This window comes from Triturus cristatus, chromosome 7 (assembly GCF_964204655.1).
Source record: "Triturus cristatus chromosome 7, aTriCri1.1, whole genome shotgun sequence".
Classification (NCBI taxonomy): Eukaryota; Metazoa; Chordata; class Amphibia; order Caudata; family Salamandridae; genus Triturus; species Triturus cristatus.
Genome location: NC_140590.1, coordinates 200,558,872 through 200,579,472, shown reverse-complemented (window position 1 = coordinate 200,579,472; position 20,601 = coordinate 200,558,872). Strand labels below are relative to the sequence as shown.

The 20,601-nt window shown below is 41.3% G+C and overlaps 1 protein-coding gene across 6 annotated transcripts in view; it reads right to left on the bottom strand.

Moving 5' to 3' along the window:
* LOC146809212 (putative methyltransferase DDB_G0268948) overlaps positions 1-20,601 on the bottom strand; it is a 520,756-nt gene that overhangs the window by 399,610 nt on the left and 100,545 nt on the right. For 2 of the 6 annotated variants that reach the window (XM_085614312.1, XM_085614313.1), the window contains exon 3: positions 11,458-11,518. The exons of 2 other annotated variants lie outside the window; for them this stretch is intronic. In XM_085614312.1, the coding sequence (XP_085470438.1) occupies positions 11,458-11,484 (27 nt within the window). In that variant the 5' untranslated portion in view covers positions 11,485-11,518. Of the gene's footprint in view, positions 1-11,457; positions 11,519-19,922; positions 20,046-20,601 lie in introns of those variants that run through there. 2 more of the 6 variants (XM_085614314.1, XM_085614317.1) reach the window with 2 other exon arrangements.

Below are 20,601 nucleotides of genomic sequence, written 5' to 3'. Positions count from 1 at the left end.
CTAGTTGGACTGCTTGAAAAGCCAGGTCTATGACTTCTTGCAAACTTCAAGAAGTAACCAGGAGGCTCTCAGGTGTAGCAGCTGATTGTTCAACACTTTAGGACTGATGAATGTAAAAGAAGGATCAATCATCGGATCTAGTTCTCTGTGTGTGTGGGATGTGTGCAAGTAGTCTGGATGAGCAGAGGTTTCTGGAAGGTCATTGAAAGCAGATGCGTTATTGAAGTATGTTGGACCTGTGTATAGTACCTTGAAAATGTAGATAAGGAGTTTGATTTGTACTCCTTTGTTGATGGAGTCAGGTGTGGTGTGATGTCAGTGCAGCGTGGCACAATGAGAGTGATTCTGGCCCCTGATTCTGAATGGTCTGCAGCCTTTTAGTAAGTTTTTTGTTTCAGAGGAATTTCCTTTAGTCCAGTTTGCTCATTACAAGTGAGTTTATGATGACTTTCTGGGTGCTGATTAGGAATCATTTGAAAATCTTCCTGATCATCTTTAAGGTATTATATCCAGATAAGACTGCAAAAACAAAAAGTTCTTGCATACGTTTTGAAAATGTTAAGCCTCAATGAATGTTTATGTTTCTTTGTTCTTTTTTCACTAGTTTCTTGTTGGAAAGCTGATCTCTTTAATTGTTATAAGATTGTTTTTATAGTTTATGCAATTTAACTTGTTCTTCAACTGTTAGAGTATTCCTTACCTCCCCTCCCTCCCTTCCCCTCCTTCCCTCCTCCTTATTGCTGTTTTAAAACAAAAATAGCTTTCTTGTTTGATTTTATTGCTTGCTGTTCTTTGTACGTTTTTGCTTTTTAATTCATTATATATCAGCTGGCTTTTTGTACCTTAATTCTTATTATTTAATAAAGCTTCTTAAACATACAAGATGCATTTAAAAATCTTCCTCAGCATCTTTAAGATATGGAAATATGAGGCACTGATGACGATGACGTTTGGCGGTCATGTCGAGTTTGCTGTTGATGACCTTCCTGAGGTTCTTGGCAGGGTTGAGAGCGTTGTTGGTCCTTGCTCTGTTGGCCATCAGGCAGAGTGCTACAGTGAAATGCTCTTCCAGAAGATCACAAATTTGGTTAAAATGTTGGTAATGAGTTTGATTTGTACTCCTTTGTTTATGAGAGTCAGTGGAGCTCTTTCAGGTGTGTTGTGATGTCAGTGCAGTGTGGTACATTGAGACTGATTCTGGCCACTGATTCTGCATGGCCTGCAGCCTTTTGGTAAGTTTTTTGTTTCAGAGGAATTTCCTTTAGTCTAGTTTGCTCATGGCAAGGGAGTGTGTGATAGCTTTCTGTGTGCTGATTAGGAACCATTTGAAAATCTTCCTCAGCATCTTTTAGGTATTATATCAAAATAAGTCTGCAAAAGTTGATCTCTTTAATTGTTATAAGTTTGTTTTTATAGTTTATGCAATTTAACTTGTTCTTCAGCTGTAAGAGTATTCCTTACCTCCCCTCCCTCACTTCCCCTCTTTCCCTCCCCCTCATTGCTGTTTTAAAACAAAAATAGCTTTATTATTTGATTTTATTGCTAGCTGGTCTTTGTACTTTTTTGCTTTTTAATTCATTATTTATCTGCTGGCTTTTTGTACCTTAATTCTTGTTATTTAATAAAGCTTCTTAAACATTCAAGAATCCTTTGAAAATCTTCCTCAGCATCTTTAAGGTATGGAAATATGAGGCAGTTATGACGTTGACTTGGGCGGTTATGTCGCGCTGGCTGTTGATGACCTTCCTGAGGTTCTTGTCAGGGTGGAGATCGGTGTTGGTCCTGGCTCTATTGGCCATCAGGCAGAGTGCCACAGTGAAATGCTCTTCCAGAAGATCACAAACTTGGTTTTGTCAGTTTTCAGCTTTATGCAGTTGGTCTTCATCCAGTGTGCAATTTCAATCATGAAAGTATTATACTCAATATGGATACTAGACTTCTTGGCCATGAGGGAGAGAATGAGTTGCATGCCATTGGTGTAGAGAGGACGTTGATGTGGTGAAAGTGGATGATGCTGGGCAGAAGAATCTTACATGCGTTAAAGATGGTCGGGCTCAGGTAGTATCCTTATGGAACTCGCAGGTGTTATGTTACGTTATGGGCTGGCTTAGTAGGTCCTTCCATTCAAGAATGAGCAGGTCCATCAGAGTGCATGTCCTTGGATTTTGATGTTGTGTAAGCATTGGATGCGGGTGGGGTGGAAGACCGTGCCAAATCTCCAGAGAGGAATTTGCCCATGTCTTCGTCCATAGTCATGTTGATGTCATCCATAGTGGCAATGAGAGCAGTTTCCCTACTCTGATTGGGTCTTAAATCCGAATGAGTGGTGTTGAGGAGTTTGTGTTCATTGAGATATTCTGTAAGACGTCTGCTACAGATTTTCTCTAAGACCCTGGCCGGGAGATCAGTCTGTAGTTGACAAGCGCTTATGGGTCTGCAGACTAGTTTTTCAACAATAGGAAGACAATTGCATGTACTAAGCATTTGGGAGGATTTTAGAAGAGGTGGAGGCATTCAGAATGACTGTGAAAATTCAGCTGCTGGTTTGTGGTCCTCTGAAGTAGGTGAGGTGTGGACAGGAGTCCAGTTGGACTCCTAAGTAGATGGGCTCTATGGTGGTGATGACAGGCCTTGTGATTAGCATTGCTTCTTTTGATAAAATCTGGAGGTGTTTGGCAATGACTGTTGGGTCCAGTTGCATGCTGAATTTAGAGTAAAGGGAGGTAATTTTGCTGCTAATGGTTTGAAAGCGATCATTACAGAGGTGCTATTGGGGGTGATCAAGTTGGAAGGAGCCTCTGCTTTTGGTGATCTGGTTCATTTGGTGGTAGCATCTCAGGACACATGTGAACATGGTCCTGTGTGCATTTTCCTGACTCAGTCTCTATTTGCGCTCCAGTTTTTTGCACTGATTTTCCATCAGTTTGAGTTCCTCCATGTACAAAGTGGCTTGGGGTCTAGATCTTGTTGTATTGCTGTGTTTGGGGGTGGGCAGGAAGTCAGCGCACAAGGTGACCTAATTGTTTTGATGGCTCTGGGGAGTCTTTTGCTGGGTCCAGGTCATTGGGTGTTGAGAGTGGTTTTCCAGTCATTGTCAGTGATGCTGTTAACATTTTGGCTGTCTTTTCCATTGGTGATGCGTGTGCATTGGAGTGGGACTTAGATGGTGAACCTTTTAGAGGGCATGGCCTGTGTAGGAGACCGGTGTGGTCTCATGGGCTTGGATATTGTTAATTTGGTTAAATATGGTCCAGGAGTTGTCTGGTGAAGTGTGTAGGCCCCATTGCTTGCTGGGTGAGGACCAGACTACTAAGGTCTTTGATTAGTGCTTTTGCATTGGGGTCTCTATGGTCTTCCAGGTGGGCGTTTAGGTCTCTGACAAGGATCTAATTGCTAGAGTCAAAAGTGAGTGGTGCATCCCAGTTCTTGATGGTGTCAATGAAGTTAAAGCGCAGTCTCAGTGGTAGGGAAATGAGAGTGCCACACTAGGTGAAGTTAGTTATGATGTGGAACAACAGATGTTACAGGTTGGGGGATAGCTTCCCTGTGGTGGTGGTGCAGCTGATGCTGTTCTTGTGGATGATGGCAATTCCACCTCCATGCTTGCACACTTTGTTGGGGGGGTCTTTGTCAAGTATTTTATAACACTTACTGAGCATGTTTGTAAGCACTCATTATGTTTACAGATAATTGACTAAATGGATAGAGAGACTGTGAGGCCTAAGATCATTACAATTCAGAAATCAAGTTACTTCCTTTGTACACTTAACTCAACCAAAGGCAGAGACAGCAAGCAGAGAAAGCGTAATCAAATCTGTGGTAGAGGGACACTAACCCAGGTACAGCATAACATAGTATTGTCAAATATGTGACTCCTCTAGAAAGTAGGTGTTTAATTTCAAGGGCAGGATGATATCTTCAACATAACTTCACAATTCAATCTTAACATCATGTACATGCTTTGTTTCCCCTACACTCATATTACACGCCCTGAACACCCACCCGATGGCATCAAGGAGAGCAATGAGGGCTAAGTCATACCACAGACCATGCTTTATAGCCCCAAGAACAATGTTTGCAAATACCCATGCTCTAAAACATGCATAAAATGGCTACAGTTTCTATTAATATACGTTATATTTTTCTATGCATCCTAACCATGTATTTTTACCTAATCCCTATAGGGTGATCTACCTCCTCATTACCTACAGGTAAGTGCCATCAGGGTGCCTATCTTGGTGTAGAGCTGGGCCTCATCTCCCGCAAGAGGTAAGCAGAAATCAGCTGGAATTCCAGCATGTTAGCAATGTCGCAATGTCAGCTAAATGTTCCTCTAAACAAGGAAGTGATGCTGCTTATATAATAAACATCACTCATGCTGCCAAGATGAAGCCCCAGTCTGGCTGTTATTGTTTTTTGTATTGTGATAGGTCTGTCCCAAGTGTATACAAATAAGACAACATTTTGCTTAGTGAACTTAGGTCTTGTTCAGAAGGTTCAAGGGGGTTGATAATATGCCTACCAAGTGGAAATGTAATGAAAGCCAGTTCAGTGAATAGTATCCTGCACAGGCACACAACGAAATGTGTGTCAAATGTCAACAAACAGTGTTTAAGAAAATATGTAAATTTAATGTCACTATGTAAAATGGTGGTGTTCTCACTCAATCTAAATGTACCACATTACATCCAATTATTTGAAATAAGATGACTAAAAAGCTATCCCAACTATGATAAAGTATAAGGTAAAATATCCCTTCAAAACCATAAATCTAAAAAAGCATCACGCTTCTTTAATACCAAAAGCATATCAAAAGTCATATTGTTAAAACATCTAAAAATGAAAAGAACATGTTAAAAAAGACTATGTTCCAGATTTACAAGCCCCTTGTGACCCATTTATGCCACCGTTGCGTCACTTCAGTAACGCAGCGGTGGCGTAAACCATGCGCCATGTTGCGCCTTATTTACAACGTGAAGCATCTGGGGAGATGCGTCACGTTGTAAAGCCCTGCGCTACATTAAACCTGCATCAGGTTTAATGTATGCAGGGTGGGCGTTCTGTCGGAAAAAGCCTCGGAAAAGTGACGCAGTGAAATCTACAAGATTTCAATGAGTCACTTTTCCGACGCCGCTGCGTCATAACCCTGCGCCTGCTTGAAGCAGGCGTAAGGCGTAACGCAGCATGTTAGGTATGGGCAGCCCCTGAGTATTGCTGGAGTTGCGTCACGCTTGTGACACGACTCCAGCAATGCGCCGATATTACGCCATCAGATGCGTCACGCATCTGTTTATCCTTGCGCCACGATGCGCCGCATTGCAAATGCGGCGCATCTGTGGTGGCGCAAGGGTAAACTTGCGTGACGCATCTTACCTGGCGCATCCCTGCTGATATGCAGGGATGCGCCAGTCCTTGTAAATCTGCCCCTATGTTTTTTAGTTCCAAATAGTTTATTGGCATTTTAACAAAACATACAACCTGTCATGTATTGCAGAAAGCTTGTGAAACATACAGAGGACGTACCATAACACATGAGTATTGGAAGTAGTACATACATGAATCAGCATAGGACACAGCAGACAGTCTTAAGTTAAAGATATAAGTGTACTAGTATGGAGAATAAAGCTGATGTAACTACTGAATATGGGATCAGGATGAGATGATTCCCAATGAGACTGGAGGAAAATGTATGATGTGTAGTCTGTTTCTTATGGAACTAGAGTATGTGGGACAACTGACTCAAGAGAATGTCGTATGGCAATGAAGAATAGAACCAGGAAGAGGATTGGACAGTGTAAAGGAGCAAGAGGGGAAGGGGGAAAGGTTAGTGGTATATATAAATACAAGGCGTGAATCGGTATCTAAGACCCAATGTTTGGTAATGATAGGTACGCAGACTTGAGTTTCTCAAAATTGATGAACTTTTCAGTGAGCGCCAGACAGCACTAAACATTTGAGAATATATCTTGTGGTTGGACTGATATTCATGAACTTCTCTCAGAAAAGATACCAAAGTCTACCAGTTGTGGAAAGTGAAATGATTGAAAGTTTTCTATTCTGACAAGATGGCTTTCACAGCGATTGCCAGAAGGAGATCTACCAGTGCCATGTCCATGGTGTTAAGGTTCTGATTGATTTTAGAGGACCAGGGTCTTAAAGCCATAATGGGAAAGTCTAAGGAGATCAGAGTTTTAAAAATAGCTGAGAGGTGGGTCTGAATTGGGTCCCAATACGGAGTAGGGAGTAGACAATGGAAGAGTATATGTTAGTATCAGCAAGTCCTGTTGTTGCAATTCCAACAAGAGTCACTCTCTCTCAAGTCTAGTTTATGTAATCTAGCTGATGCCTGTGTAATAAATTGATAGTAAAGCTTTTTATTTTGAGGATGTAAAGTGTTATTTTATTGCTCAAGAATAGCTTGCTGATATATTTTGCCAGTTTTCCTCTGAGATGTGTTGAAACACCTGTAAGTCGAAGTCTTAAGCCCATTTTGTGGACAGTAACAACGCTTGCTGTAGAAGCATGTTGGAGAATGTTTTTTTTTAATTTTGGAGGCAATGTGACCTAAAGGAAGCCATTCATTCAAAAGATCAGGACGAGTCCGATGTATGGCATTTCTTACCTTAGGCAGCTTGACTTTTTGTTTCGGGAAACATATGAAGTCTAAGTTAGGGATGTCATAAAATTGTGCGTGAAATGGGAAAGACAGTGAGCTATTGTTATCATCACATAAATCTCAAATTTGTGTTATGCTCTTGGAAGACCATGTGTGGGTAATATTCACAGAAAAACCTGCCTTTGTTTTAGGATTGAACCATAAAGAAGCTAGCCTGGAGTTGTGGAAAGATTTGGGTCATAAGGGCTAAAGATAACATATATGCCACTGCCCAGTCTGCACCTGATCCTGTTCAAAGGTTACTGGATGTCCTCCAGCTGGAGGTCGTTTGCTTTCCAAGTTGTCTTTTAATGAGTTTTTTTTATTTTGATCCTTCTTATGAACACTGTAGTTTGCTTTCACTACAGTTCATCAATTGAATTTTCACTTCAATTCATTATTTTAAGCACAACACTTTCAACTCCCAATGCATTTCGGCCATTATGTGGCCTTCATCTGGGGATGATTTCAGTGATTCGGCTAAACAAACTCAATGCGTTCTTAACTGCCAGCAGAACTGTAGTGAAAGCAAACTACAGTGTTCATAAGAAGGATCAAAATAAAAAAGCCCATAGTGGGAGTGTTGTCAGTGTTTTAATACATGCACATCTTTGTACTTGGCAATCCTGGAGTTTCAGGACTGCGTGTTAGATATCGGCGATATTTTGATGTGATTGCTGAAAGTGAATGCACAACTCTCTACATACTAGACTAAATAATGTGACAATCTTGCATCTAAGCCTGCCATATTGCACTCCACGATGACAAGTGTGTTAACAGGAATGCTAACAGTGCTAACAGGAGTGCTCGCTAAAAGGAGACACAAAACTCCATCTAAGTTTGTGCACAACTATATTCATCACTCCCTTTTCTCCCAATGACTAGGGTTTCAACTACATCTGAATTTTTGCCATAATAGCAAGCTAAGATACCCTTGTGTAGTTGTTGGTCTGGAAGAGCGTTAGACAGGATATATTTTGGTTACAACAGTGGACGTCTAGCAGATTGATCCAACAACCTCACCTTCCACGTGGGGTGACTGTTACTCATCCCACCCTCATATTATTGCCCTTGTCCACTGCAATGCAGGTCACAATGGGGCCCAGATTGTTTAAACCTGGTATGCAGGTTCTAGGATATTTTACACACCCCCACAGTCTCAAGATGGCAGACAATAGACAGGGCAATATAAAGAAGAGAGAGTCCAAAGCGAACCTTAAGTGAGCTAAACAATCTCCCCAGATTCCAGGCTCACCAGTAAAAGGGAGCCCTGAATCCTCCTCCACCTTAGAGGCAATTATACTAAAACTGAACTCGGTACATGACACTGCGCAGAGTACTATGATCAACACAAATCTGCTTCAAGTAGAGATAGTTGGGATTCACAAAGGTTTCTAGGACCTGCCAATCATATTATCCTATGTGGAGACAATAATATCTACCTTTGATGACTTTACAAATGCCCAAGCACAACAAATACAATGCCTCAAATGCTCCTTACCCTGAATAGAGAACTTACAGACAAGGAAGATTTCAACTAGAGGAATAACCTTTATATATTTGGATTACCGGAGGATATCAAAAAATGTAACTTTCTCTTTAGCCGATTTCCTAATTGCATGGTTTCCAGAAGTCCTCCAAATTTCCTTTTCCAAAGGCTTCAAGATCAAAATAGCCCAGAGGGTACCAACCTTTAGACAAAGAAACATGCCCACTCCAAGACCTCTCATCTTGAATGATTAAGTGGCAAGAGCATAGAGACATAATCTAGCAAGATTATGCAAGGGACACTGTCAAACATCATATAGGGTTTCTGGGTCTTCAACAAAGGCTGACTGACAATGAGATTTTCCCATTTCCTCCGCTAGGATAGCTTCCATCCACTCCTGACCTCTGGAGAAGTGTCTTAATGCCTCTGTCCATGATGGCTAAAAACCTTGGCTATATGCTGACACATTAAATACTTCTGACCACAGTCAGGGGTAGGCTGTCCCCTTTATTATCAAACACACAGGAGCCTCCTGAGTTGTTAAGATAGTTCTTACACATTGGCTTGCAAGTTTAGTCTAATGAGTCTACCTGTTCCAGAGCTTTTCCCCATGTCCGAGCATGGTGTGGGTTTGCTCCAATACACTCATAATACTCATATGGTGGCAATATGTCATCAGGATTATTGTCCTACATCCTAGCCTTCCTCCTTCTAACCCTCCTCAGCCACTAATAGTCACCCATAGATGTATTTTTGCCAGATCTCAGGAATTTACCTATCCTGGTATTTACACTCTAACACCTAGAACCATAAGTATCTTTCTGACATGGATATGCACTATAATGACCACTATAAAGCGTTGCATTTGCTATACTTATCTTCACAACTCGCATTGTCTGTACATGTAGAGAATGTTTCAGTAGGATATCATATTGTACGGTGGTCATAAGTTGTCAATTTTGCTGTTGTGGTGGGCTTGTATTGGATTTAATGTTGCTCTGCTTTCTCTGCAGGCAGTGCACTGCATACATATTACCCAAACAAATATACATAAGTTTCGAAGGAGGTATCTTCTACTTCCAATTACAAGACCTTGTTGTTCTTTCCTACAAAGGCAATACCAAAACAGTGACATTCCCCCTATCAACACGCTTAGTGTTTTTTGCCACTCATGCTTATCATATCTGGCTGGCCAGCATGCGCTGCTGGTTATTGCCGCTTCTTCCGTGCTCTACTCTAATTACCCCATGCATTTTGTCTCTTACAGATTTTTCCAGATGGGTAGAGACCTTAGCAGAGATAGAGCTAACCCAGAAACTGCAGGGTCTTACAAGGTTTTTATTTTTTCCCCCTATTCTTTCCTATTCCACAGTCCAAGTGGAATTATCTTACTGCAAGAGCTCCATATCCTGATCTACACAACCCTTCATACCGCCTCCACTTTGTGGCTCTATCATCTTAATAGCCTATTAGCAATCCAGCACGCTTACCAATGTCATCCTTAAATATAATCTCCCTCAATGCCAAAGACCTGGATCACCCCATAAAGCGATCCAAAATCCTTGATCATTGCCAAGGTTTATCGGGTGATTTAGTACTCCTCTAAGAAACAAAGATAGTCTTTAAAGAGGACCTATTGATGAGGAAAGGTTTGGTTTTTGACATTACTTGCTCCGAAGCTCATGGCAAAAAGAACGGGGTGCTTACCCTTTTATCTAGAAAGTGTGGCTTAGCAGTTATTGCATCAGAACATGATTCCAATGACAAATTGCTTCTCTCTAGGTTAAAAAACATCGAACACGATTTATACGTGATGAACATATATGCTTCCAGCATTAACGACCCAGTAGTCTGACTCTCTCTCAGCAAAAAATTAAATGATGTCCCGCAAGAGTCAAAAATAGTTTAGAGATGGTTACTTTGACCTCCCAATGAATCCAACTTTGGAGACTAACTCCGCCTTCAAATTCAGAAACGCAAGGACCCCCAAGTCATAATCAACTTATGCTCCACCCACCATCTCCAAGATGCATAGAGATTACATAATCCAAAAGTAATGATTGTATCTTCTTTCATCCCCACTCAAGTGTTTCTCACTTTCATTATCTCCTGGTAGACAACTCACTCCTCAAAGTCACTTCCGATCCAAAGATTCACCAAATTCTTGTCTTGGACCATGATCCATTTTATTATCTATTCTAACTCATCCAAATGGGGGGGAAAATTGAGTGTGGCAGTTACATTTAGACATTCTAGATAATGAAACAGACGTTGAAAAGTTAAGTAAAGAAACTGAGCATTCACATTTGAGTGTGTCATGTGAGGTCAAATCATTAAGCTTATGACAAAAAAGAACCATGCCATCAAAGAATCCTTACAATCCCTAGGTGCTGAAGTAAAAAGTAAGAAGAAAGCTTTCAGACACTCTAGTAACAAGTCACGACTGAAGGAAATTAAGCCAGTAAAGTACACATATAATACTATTGTTAGCAAAAGAACTTATCGTTTTGTTCATGCCCAAAAGTCAAAACATCTTCTTTTCCATAATAGAGCGGGTAAAGAACTTGCCAACACACTCAAATTCAACAAGATAAGCAACCAAATCATACACATCAAGGCTCAGGATGGCACTCAAAGAGATAAAACCCAGGAGATAATGGAGGTGTTTATAGAATTATATTAGAAGCTTTACACCCCTCTTAATACACAGGATAAAACTAAGGAGCACATTTTCAAATATTTTGCACTGGATAGCGTTGAGGTGTCAGCAAAATGCTCCTCTAACTAAACAAGAAAGTGATGCTGCTAACATAATAAACATAATCCATGCTGCCAAGTCAAAGCTCCAGTCAGTCCGCTATTGTTTTTTTGTATTATGATAGCTATGTCGTTGAGTGGACCAAAATAAGAGACATCATTTCGCGTAGTGAACTTAACCCTCATACAGAATGTTGAAGGTAGTTGATAATATGCCTACAAAATGGAAATATATTCAAAGCCAGTTCAGAAAATAGCATCCTGCACAGGCACACAGTGAAATGTGTGTTGAATATCAATGTACAATGTTCAAGTAAAGATGTAAATTTAACGTGAGGGTGTTCTCGCTAAATTCGAATGTGACCACATGACACTACGGACACAGGTATGTCCTTATGTAAACAATCTACACTCAGTAGGGGATTTCGAGAACTTTGTTTCCTAGACACTAAATCAATTATATAAATTGTGTTTTTACTGACTAATATTGCAATGAAATTGTACTTTTAGATTCAGATTTGTAACCAAAATATACTCATGCATTTTCTTATCTCACTTTTAAGGCCTTGTGTTGTAGTCCCATCCACCACTTGTTACATCTACTACTGCTCCTATCTCTGCAAAGAAAACCACAATGGAATGTTAGAGCACACAGATGGTGGAGACGGGTAAGTATAATGTCATCAGTCAGTCAGGTAAGTGTGGGAAAAGCTGATTTTTAATTCTACATCACATCATTATTACTTTAATGGCAACTACATGCTGCTTTACATATTTGTATACATTGTAAATCATTTTTTGGTAATCATTGTTTTCCATTCATGTGCATTTCTCTAATGTGTAAGCTATTTTTTCTCAATGGCTTCAACATCAGGAAATACCATTTCAGCACCAGCTACAAAGACACTGGTTCAGCAGCTGTCATCAAGAATGCTATCCAGAAAGGTAAAGACGGTCTTTGTTGGAACTCTGTGTTGGTGGTCAATGCTAGCTGTTGATGCTGTAGTGTGAAGTTCAGATATTGTACTGGCGGGTGTTGATGATGTTCGCTGTGGCATGAGGATTCAGGTTTGCCAAAACGTCACATTAGTGAGCGGTGTGCGACAAATCTTGGTGCTGACCGGCCAATTCATGAAGATTCCAAAAACTTTAGGGGAGCTCAACTGAGGCAACACCAAGGGCTTCATTTATGAGGATTTGAAGTAGGGCAGCACAACATCGTAGGTCAGTGCAGCAAATCAGCTTGCTGTGCTACCCTAATTCAATGAGAAAGAGCAGGAATGCACCATATTTATCTAATAAGGTTCATCCTGGTGTTTCCCCCAGTACTGGCACTGTTTTGGCAGGCTTGAGCCAATGCAGGCAACCTTCAACCACGGTGCAAGGGTGCCTGTGTTGTTGGCAGGATTGTTTTTGTGCACAAAGGGGCACCTATCCTGCACAAAAGCAATTCTGAGAGGCATTTTCCTCTTTCTGTGTGTGCTGCAGATTGCAGCAGACACAGATACTTCAGAATGCAGCACACACAGAAAGAGGAATAAACAAGGAGAAATAAAATTATTTCTCCCAGTTATGCCTCTCCTCAGGAGGCGTAAGGTAAAGGCTCTTCCCCAGGTTTACGAGGTCTTGTCAAAATCTTGTCAAAGTATCAAAATCCAAAACCCTTCACAAGCTCATGAAACACCTCCTGAATGCAGGATAAAGCAACACAGCAATTTACACTACCTTGCCTTACTCCATAATTATGATTTTGTTGTTTGCGCCCTTGGGACATCATTAAAATTGATGCTCCGGTTACACAAGGCACTCATAAACATGCTGCCATGTGTCCAAGACCTGAGGGGCACCAATTGGCACTCAGTAACTCACTTTGACTGAGGTCAGCAGGACTCAGGCAGGTATTGTTGCAGGGCCAGGAAGCCTCTGGAACTTGTTATGGCCCTGTGGCTTAGAACAGGGGTTCAGCTGACTGACCATTGGAGTCACTTCAGATTTTATAAAGGGTGCAGATCCCCTCTTCCTTCTCAGCAAGCAAATCAGTAGGCATCAGAGCGGCAGAGTAGCAGGGCAGCAGAGTGACAGTCCTGGCACCAAAGCAACACCGCAGTCCTTTTTCTGAAGCATCCATAGGTCAAGGAGTGTACTGAAGATTGGGGTGTAAGGTCGATTCTGTATACCTGGTGCCGGCTTTGAAGTAGTAGAAGTTTCCAGAGAATTCCATGTGAAGTCCTCTGTGTTCCATGCCTCTACTGTCCTGGTTGCAAGCTGACTACAAGAATTTGTTTGTGTGAAGGCATGGCACAGCTTAATAAGTTTATAAGTGTGCTGGGCACAGCTTCCCCCCCCCATCCTGGCAGGGCCTATTGCGTGGATGTCTGGGAGGATAGAAGAAAGTCCTACTGCCAACTACACCCAGTCATGCGACCCAGAAACAGGCTGCAGGCACCAAATGGTTAGGACATAAAAATGCCAACTTTCTAAAAGTATAAGTTTCAAAACTGTAACTTAGGATTCGATTTTACAAATAAAGAAGATTTTTAATAAAAATATGTCTAGACACCAAACATGACATGCCTATCTGCCCCCAATTGAAAGATAGCACCTACTAAATGTGCTCCTTAGGGTGAGGTAGGCCTCACAGTAGTGAAAAAGAATTTAGAAGTTTTTTACTACTAGGACATGTAAAACTTAGAAGTACATGTCCAGCTTTTCTAATACACTGTACACTGCCTTCCGGGATGTGTAGTGTCTGCACTAGGGGTGACTTATATGCTTTAGGAAAAGGTGGTTGGGATCTGGCAAGACGTTGTCTTGGCTGAACGAAATGGCACTTTAAAATTGTACACACAGGCTGCATGCTTGAAAGGCTAATCAAGTGGGTGACACAATAAGTTTCATAGGCCCGCCAGTAGCATTTAATTTACATGCCCTGTGGTATTACAATACTAGGGACGTCTATGTAAATTCAGTGAGCCAATGTTGCCATGTTTAGAGGAGAGAACGCAAGCACTTTAGCACTGGTTAGTAGTCATAAAATGCACAGAGCACTAAAGCCAACACAAATGGGCTAAAAAAACAAAGGAGTAAAGGCAAAGGTTTGGTGATAACTCTTCAGAGAAAGCCAAATCCATCAACCAAAATAACAATGACCTGATTACAATGTTGGCAGGCAGGGTTGGTCCATCACAAACATGACGGATATCCGCTTCGCTAAATTACAATTCCTATATGCAATATGGCAAATGGAATATCCGTTACATTTGTGACAAAGTATCCCATCTTCCAAGATTGCAATCAGACCCTAACTTCTTCAGCTTCCCTTCAGCCTATGCAGGACACACCATTCACAAACCCTGTTGGCAATCCTCTTCTCATACCCACAAACCAATCACCTCCACAAGCAAACTCCTGCACCTGCTGCACTATAACCAACTCAACCACCACCACGACCATCATCACCATCCCCAGTACAACCAACTCATTCACCACCTATTTAACAGACACCAACTTAACCACCACCAACCCATAAAACATTAAAAAAGGCATGCTGACAACAACTTTAATCATCAGCATTGCATAGGAGAAGTTGGAGGATAAGCTCCCTAAAATAAATGAACATTTGTAAATATTCATTAACTTTTTCCTAACACACTCACTGAAACTTATATATTTTTGTAAAATATTCTAAGTACCACTTATAAAAAAAACCCATGTGTAAACTTGGCACTTTAGTTTTAACTGTATGTTATCACGTCTTTCCTCTTTCATAGAGGAACTCAAAAAAAGTAGCTGCAATCACATTGCTTAGGAAAACTACTCCTGTGGCCAACATGCTAAATGAGACTACTCCCATTATCTACAAGACACCTATCAAATGTATCCGGTTGAAGCTGTTGGTCACCTTTTAATATTTTTAGGTCTTTGCCTAGGAATAAACCCGCTTGGTAAGAGGTAATTAGTTCACTCAATCTCACTGCTAAAATTTCAGTAAGGAGTTTCATTTTGATGTTTAAAAGAGATATAGGTCTGTAGGATGCACATTGAGAAGATGTCTTCCACAACTTGGGGATGACCACTGGAGCTGCCTCACACATTGTGCCCACAGGTGAGCTTGCCTCTTCTATTTCATTAGAGTAAGAAAAGGACAGGTCCAAGATGTGTGCAGTAAATATTATAAAAGCTGGCAGTATACTCTTCCAGGACCTGTTTTTTTTCTGATTTTTGATTTGATATTGCTGCTACTACCTAGTACCATACAAATGCCCCTCATATTGGTTTTCAGAAAATTCTATGTGTGCTGCATAATGCAGCACACATAGAATTTGAAAAATGTAATTTTTTTAAAAAAATAATTGTAATGTGCAGAAAGGGACACCTTCCTGCACATAAACAATCAATGGCATTTTGCTGTTTTCATGTGTACCACACAACGCAGCACACATGGAAACAGCAAAAACAAGGAGAATTTAAACATTTCTCATTGTTGCGCCATGTTTTCCATGTAAATATGGGGCAGCGTCATAATCAATGGGTGTTGCGCTAGAACACTCACCACAACAACCATTGCCCTCCCCTCTCAGGCTAAGTATAGCAAGAAAGGAGGCCTTATTCACAAGGTGGCTTTAAGCCACGTTAAGTGATGTTCCTGTGGTGATCGGAGCTTGTAAATATGCCCTCCAGTGTCACAGCTCTTTAGTCAGAGTGGCTCTGTGAGTGCTGGTGTCCCTAGGACAGTGCACTAGTGTTGATGTTGTTGACTTATATCAACACTCTGGTAGCACTATCCCCACATCCATATATCAATGTCAGTGCTCTAGTTTCCTTGTAACAGTGACTATCCAAATGATAGTGTTCTTGTGGCAGTTCTCCTGTCGGTGTCCACATGTCACTACGCCATGGCTTGCACTCCCAGTTTGCCTGGAACTGTGTCCCTATGTTGTGTCACTGTGCTTGTGTGGTGTCCTAGTGCCACTGTCTTAATGTCAACACCCCTATGTCAGGTTTTGCAGTGAAACTGCCCTGTGACATAGTCATACCATTAGTTGTTGTGCCCCATATCTGTGTCCAGTGTCTCTCTGCCCTGCTCATATTGCTGCTCTTGTTTCATGGTTTCCTGTGTCAATGGTCCATTGTTTATGGTAGCAAAATATGACATCACCCATTTCCTTGTGCCCCAGTGTCAGTGGCTCCTAGTTAGCATTACCTTATTTACTGTACCCATGCCAATGTCCCATGCCAGTGTTGGTTCTTCTGTGCCAGTGTTTTTAATGTCACTGTGTTTGCCTCTGTGTTAGTGTTACTGTCCCAAAGGATATCTTTATTTACCTATAAAGCACTTATACTACTTAAAAACACAAACGTTTTATTAACATTCGTGCCCCTGGGTTCAAAAGGCATGGCCCCCTGGTATTTGAGCTTCTAGGGCACGTTGGTAATGCTGAAGGGATTTCGGACACGTCTGCAGGGACCACCCCAGGTATCTTCCTTTCAAATTGAAGTGTGTTGCCTCCTGGACAGTGAAAGGTGGACTGGCAGCTTCAAACAGCTGGTTTCCTTTCACTAATGAATTGTTCCCAGTGAGATACAAATTTGCATTACACTGAGAAAAGCAAGTCATTATGACACGTGTGCAGTGATCCAGTGTGCACCGTGCACGCCCTGTTAAGGGTCCGCCCTGGGCCAGAGCAGGGCCTCATATTTGCAATACAGATCCACGTGATCTAAGTCTTGGCACAGCGCGATGAGCACTTTAGACAAGGAAACTTTAAAAAAAAGTTGTGTAATTAATTTTTTTCTTGCACAATCAGTTGCTGAAAGGGAGAGCAGACACGTCAGACATCCATTTCACTAATGCCTACGTCACAGTCACTCATGCAGTATCACAATGAATCCCCACCTAATGACTAATGATGGAAATGTGTGAATTATGTTTAAAAGTTCTGATCTGCATTCTGAATGTATTGAGTGGTTAAGGTAGAGCTAACAGAAGTGAACTTTACCAAAGAATCACTGGTATTGCTTGCCCTGCATGTGCTTTGGGGGCGTGCGGCAAGCTTAAAGAAATGAGTGCCAGTACTCTCAGGCCAACATAACAGTCACCCGCCCTGAATCACCTGGCTGGTGTTGAGCTCAGCTGTTTTTTCTTGTTGTTGAAATATGAACAGTTGCTGGAATCTGACCAAATAACCGAAACTGAATATCACCAGTGATAAGCAGAAAAACGAAGGGCCATATCAGCAACGGCCAGAGATAATTATCGCTGGCCGTGCTTAGCGATAATTTTCTTATCGCTGGCTATCTCTGCTTTTTATCGCCCTGGTAGCGCGTTATCATCAACGCGCGGCTCCAGGGTGATACAAATTCCAGAGATAGCGGTGTTATCGCCGTTTTGCAGGGAACATCGCTGGTTTTCCAGCGATGTTCCCTACAAAAGGGTGATAACCTTGCTGATACGACCCTGTGGTCGTATCAGCATATTCCGCCCCCAATGTTAGGGGTGGCTTAGTCAGGATTTTAGCAGACGTTAGTTAACGTCTGCTAAAATGCAAGGGCATCCTTGCTGATAGCGCAAGGACGCGTTATTGCTCTCCTGACATGTAGTGTATGTCAGGAACGCCCACTTTCCATCTCATTAGAAATACAAAGGTACGCGTAGTGTAAAAGGGTGCTAGCATGCGAATACAAATGTTAGCACCCTCTTGCTGAATGGGCCTTGATGATATGCCCCTAAGACACCTCATTGTTACTGCAATGACCTTTAATGTTGTGAATGAAAGTAGGGAATGTCTAATTTTGTAGAATATTCGACAAGCATCTGCAATGCAATCGGTCTCGCCTTTGGGACCTTATATGTATTTAGCTGTGCAGCATTTTAGTCTCAGTGCTTAGACATCTACTGTTCTTTAACATGGAGGGAAAATAAGCACCAAACTGTATGACACACCAAGTATGGGAACACATGGAGAAAAATATTGCCTTTCAGCGGAAAATGGTATGGTCCAAAGCACTGTTTTTAATATAAAAGCAGGTTCTTCGGTGGTCATATTGTTGAAAATACAAGATTTGAAAAAAATATTATTGTTACGGGTACTGGTGGAAGACAATTTCTATGGACTGGAATCTAGAGAATGCTAAAGGGATTCTAGTATTTTACTGACCTCTGCTGGTCGTTTTCTATCAAGAAAGTGAAATAAAGGTAGTTGCCAGAAACATTAAAAAAAAAGTCCCTCAGCAGAACGCAATACTGGTATTTTACTGACCTTTACTGGTCGTTTTCTATTAAGACAGTTAAATTGAGGCAGTTGAACAGAAAAAAGTCCCTAAACAGAAGTAGACAAGTCCTAGGGCTGATCTTAAGAGCCCACAAAGAACATACACATATAAGTATATACTAAATTATATACAAGAGGTCTTGAATGTTCGACCTAAAAAGCTACTCTCTTCTGTAACTTTACAAATTGGAAATACCCATTGAGTCTCACAAACACATTAAATTTAAAATTACATTTTACAGAATTAAGAGTATGACAGATTGCCAGCATAGGTAACATTGGATACGTGCAAACAATTCTGCCAGCAGCGCACAGTCAAGTAACTTATTAAGACATTAAGGGCCAGATGTATCAACCATTTTTCTGGTTGCAAACAGTCCTTTTCTCAGAATCAGGCCCTTTGCGACCGGAAATATGTATTGTGGTCTGATCATTCCCAAATTGCCATTTAGTAACATGTTACTGAATTGCAGTTTGGAATTAGGAAAACATACTGATTCGGTATAAGAAAGTGGCATGTTTTGGGCTTCCCTTTCTAATACCGAATTGCAGTGGCATATGTAAAAATATTCAGAGACCAAAATGCAGTTGCTAAACAGTCACATTTTACCACCTACTTCAAGTATGTGGTAACCCATTCACAAACTGGAACTGGTCCCCAATGGGACCTCTTCCCTTTTGTGAATGTTCGTAAAAACGTTCCTAAAAAGCAGGCAGTGGTTTCACAGACCACTGCCTGCTATTAAAACATGGAACATTTTAATTTTTCTTTTTTCTAAACAAGCTGCATTTAAAAAAATGCTTTCTTTGAAAGAAATCATAGATATAGACGTCTACTGACCCCAACAGGCCACCATCCATCTCTGGGATTTTAGCAATTCCTAATGGGTCTCAAATTGTGCCCCACCTCATTAATATTCATGAGGTAGGTCAATTTGAGACCCACTAGGAATCGCTAACATACATTAGGAAAAGTGATTAACTGATTACGATTCGAAGAAAATTGCCACTATGCCATCGCTAGTCCCAAAACTGATACATGTGGCCCTTAGTCAAGTAACCTGTGTGCATGAGGAACTTGAAGGTTTCTCAAAATCTTTGTGATTAGAAGTTCATATATGAAACTCCGAAAGATAGCTTCCTTCTGACTGTTATGAGGTTCCACAATTTATCAAAACTATAGCAACTAATGGTGTGGATAAACATATGGTCAACACTCCACCAATACGGAGCCAGCATTCATCTCAGCATCAGGGACTACAAGGAAGAACAGTAAAAGGAAAATACGGGAAGTCTGTTAGTCTCATGAAGGCTAGAGGAAGAAGAGGTGTGAGAAGAAATGCACTCTATTAGCTGCACTCTCCAAGAAGCTGCAAACTGTCCAGCTGGTGAATATTCTCCTGCACCATACAACATTACTTGAAACACATGAGTTTGCTTAAAAGACGCATGAGTCAGCTCGTATTCTACGACATATCATGATGTACACTATCACAAATACCATAATATCCAGTGTAAATTGTTGTTTCCCAAAAATATTACCAATATGTTAACTTCATATTTACAGATGGCTCACACCTGCCGTGCAAAAAGTTGCTTTTACTGGTACCCAAGTTTGATTGCACTCGATAGGTTTGCATAGAATTCGATAATCACTGCGGAAGCACATGCACACTCAACTATAGCCTCTTGGCCGTAGCAAAACCTTGTAATTAAAGACAAGAGAACATCAGGGAACAGGCCGGCTTACTGTTGCAACGAGTGTGCGTTTCTTCTTCAATGGCAGCTGCTTCGTCGGTGGGTGGACAGTGAGTAGTGCAAGTCGCAGCTCCAAGGGGCTCAGGAGGATGCTTGCAGTATAAGGGCACACTGAAGGAAGCCAGTGAGTGTGTGAAGGTCAGGTGGGAACTCGCTTATATGACATTGGTGGTTACATCAACAGCTGAATGTGTAAATCATGATTGGGCATGCCAATGCTGCCTCCTTTGCTTTCGTATTTTTTTCAACAAAGGTGGATAAGGCATTGCGACATGTTGTTTAAGAACCTCGCCCTTCCTGAGCGTCCTAAGGGAGGGACTTTGTAGGATCGAGCCTGTCAGGTACCCCTGTCAGGTACCAAAATATTGGTCTTGATGTCTCAGTCAACGCTTCATGCGGTCTTTGAGGAGTCCGTGCAGATGAGCCATTGAGCCCCGGCAAGAAGCCTTCTATTCTCCCCGAAGAAATGATTATCGTAATAATGTGTTTGTTTTCTGTGACCGTGTAGTTGGTACTGGATGATGGATGGTTAATGTTACACAAGCTAATGCTTGTTTTTTGAGTTGTGAAATGTTACTAGCTTACAGAGCAGAGTTATTACAACCTTGACTCTAATAAACCAAACTTACAAAGCATATAATATGACCCACCTGTAGATCAGGAGGTGTGAA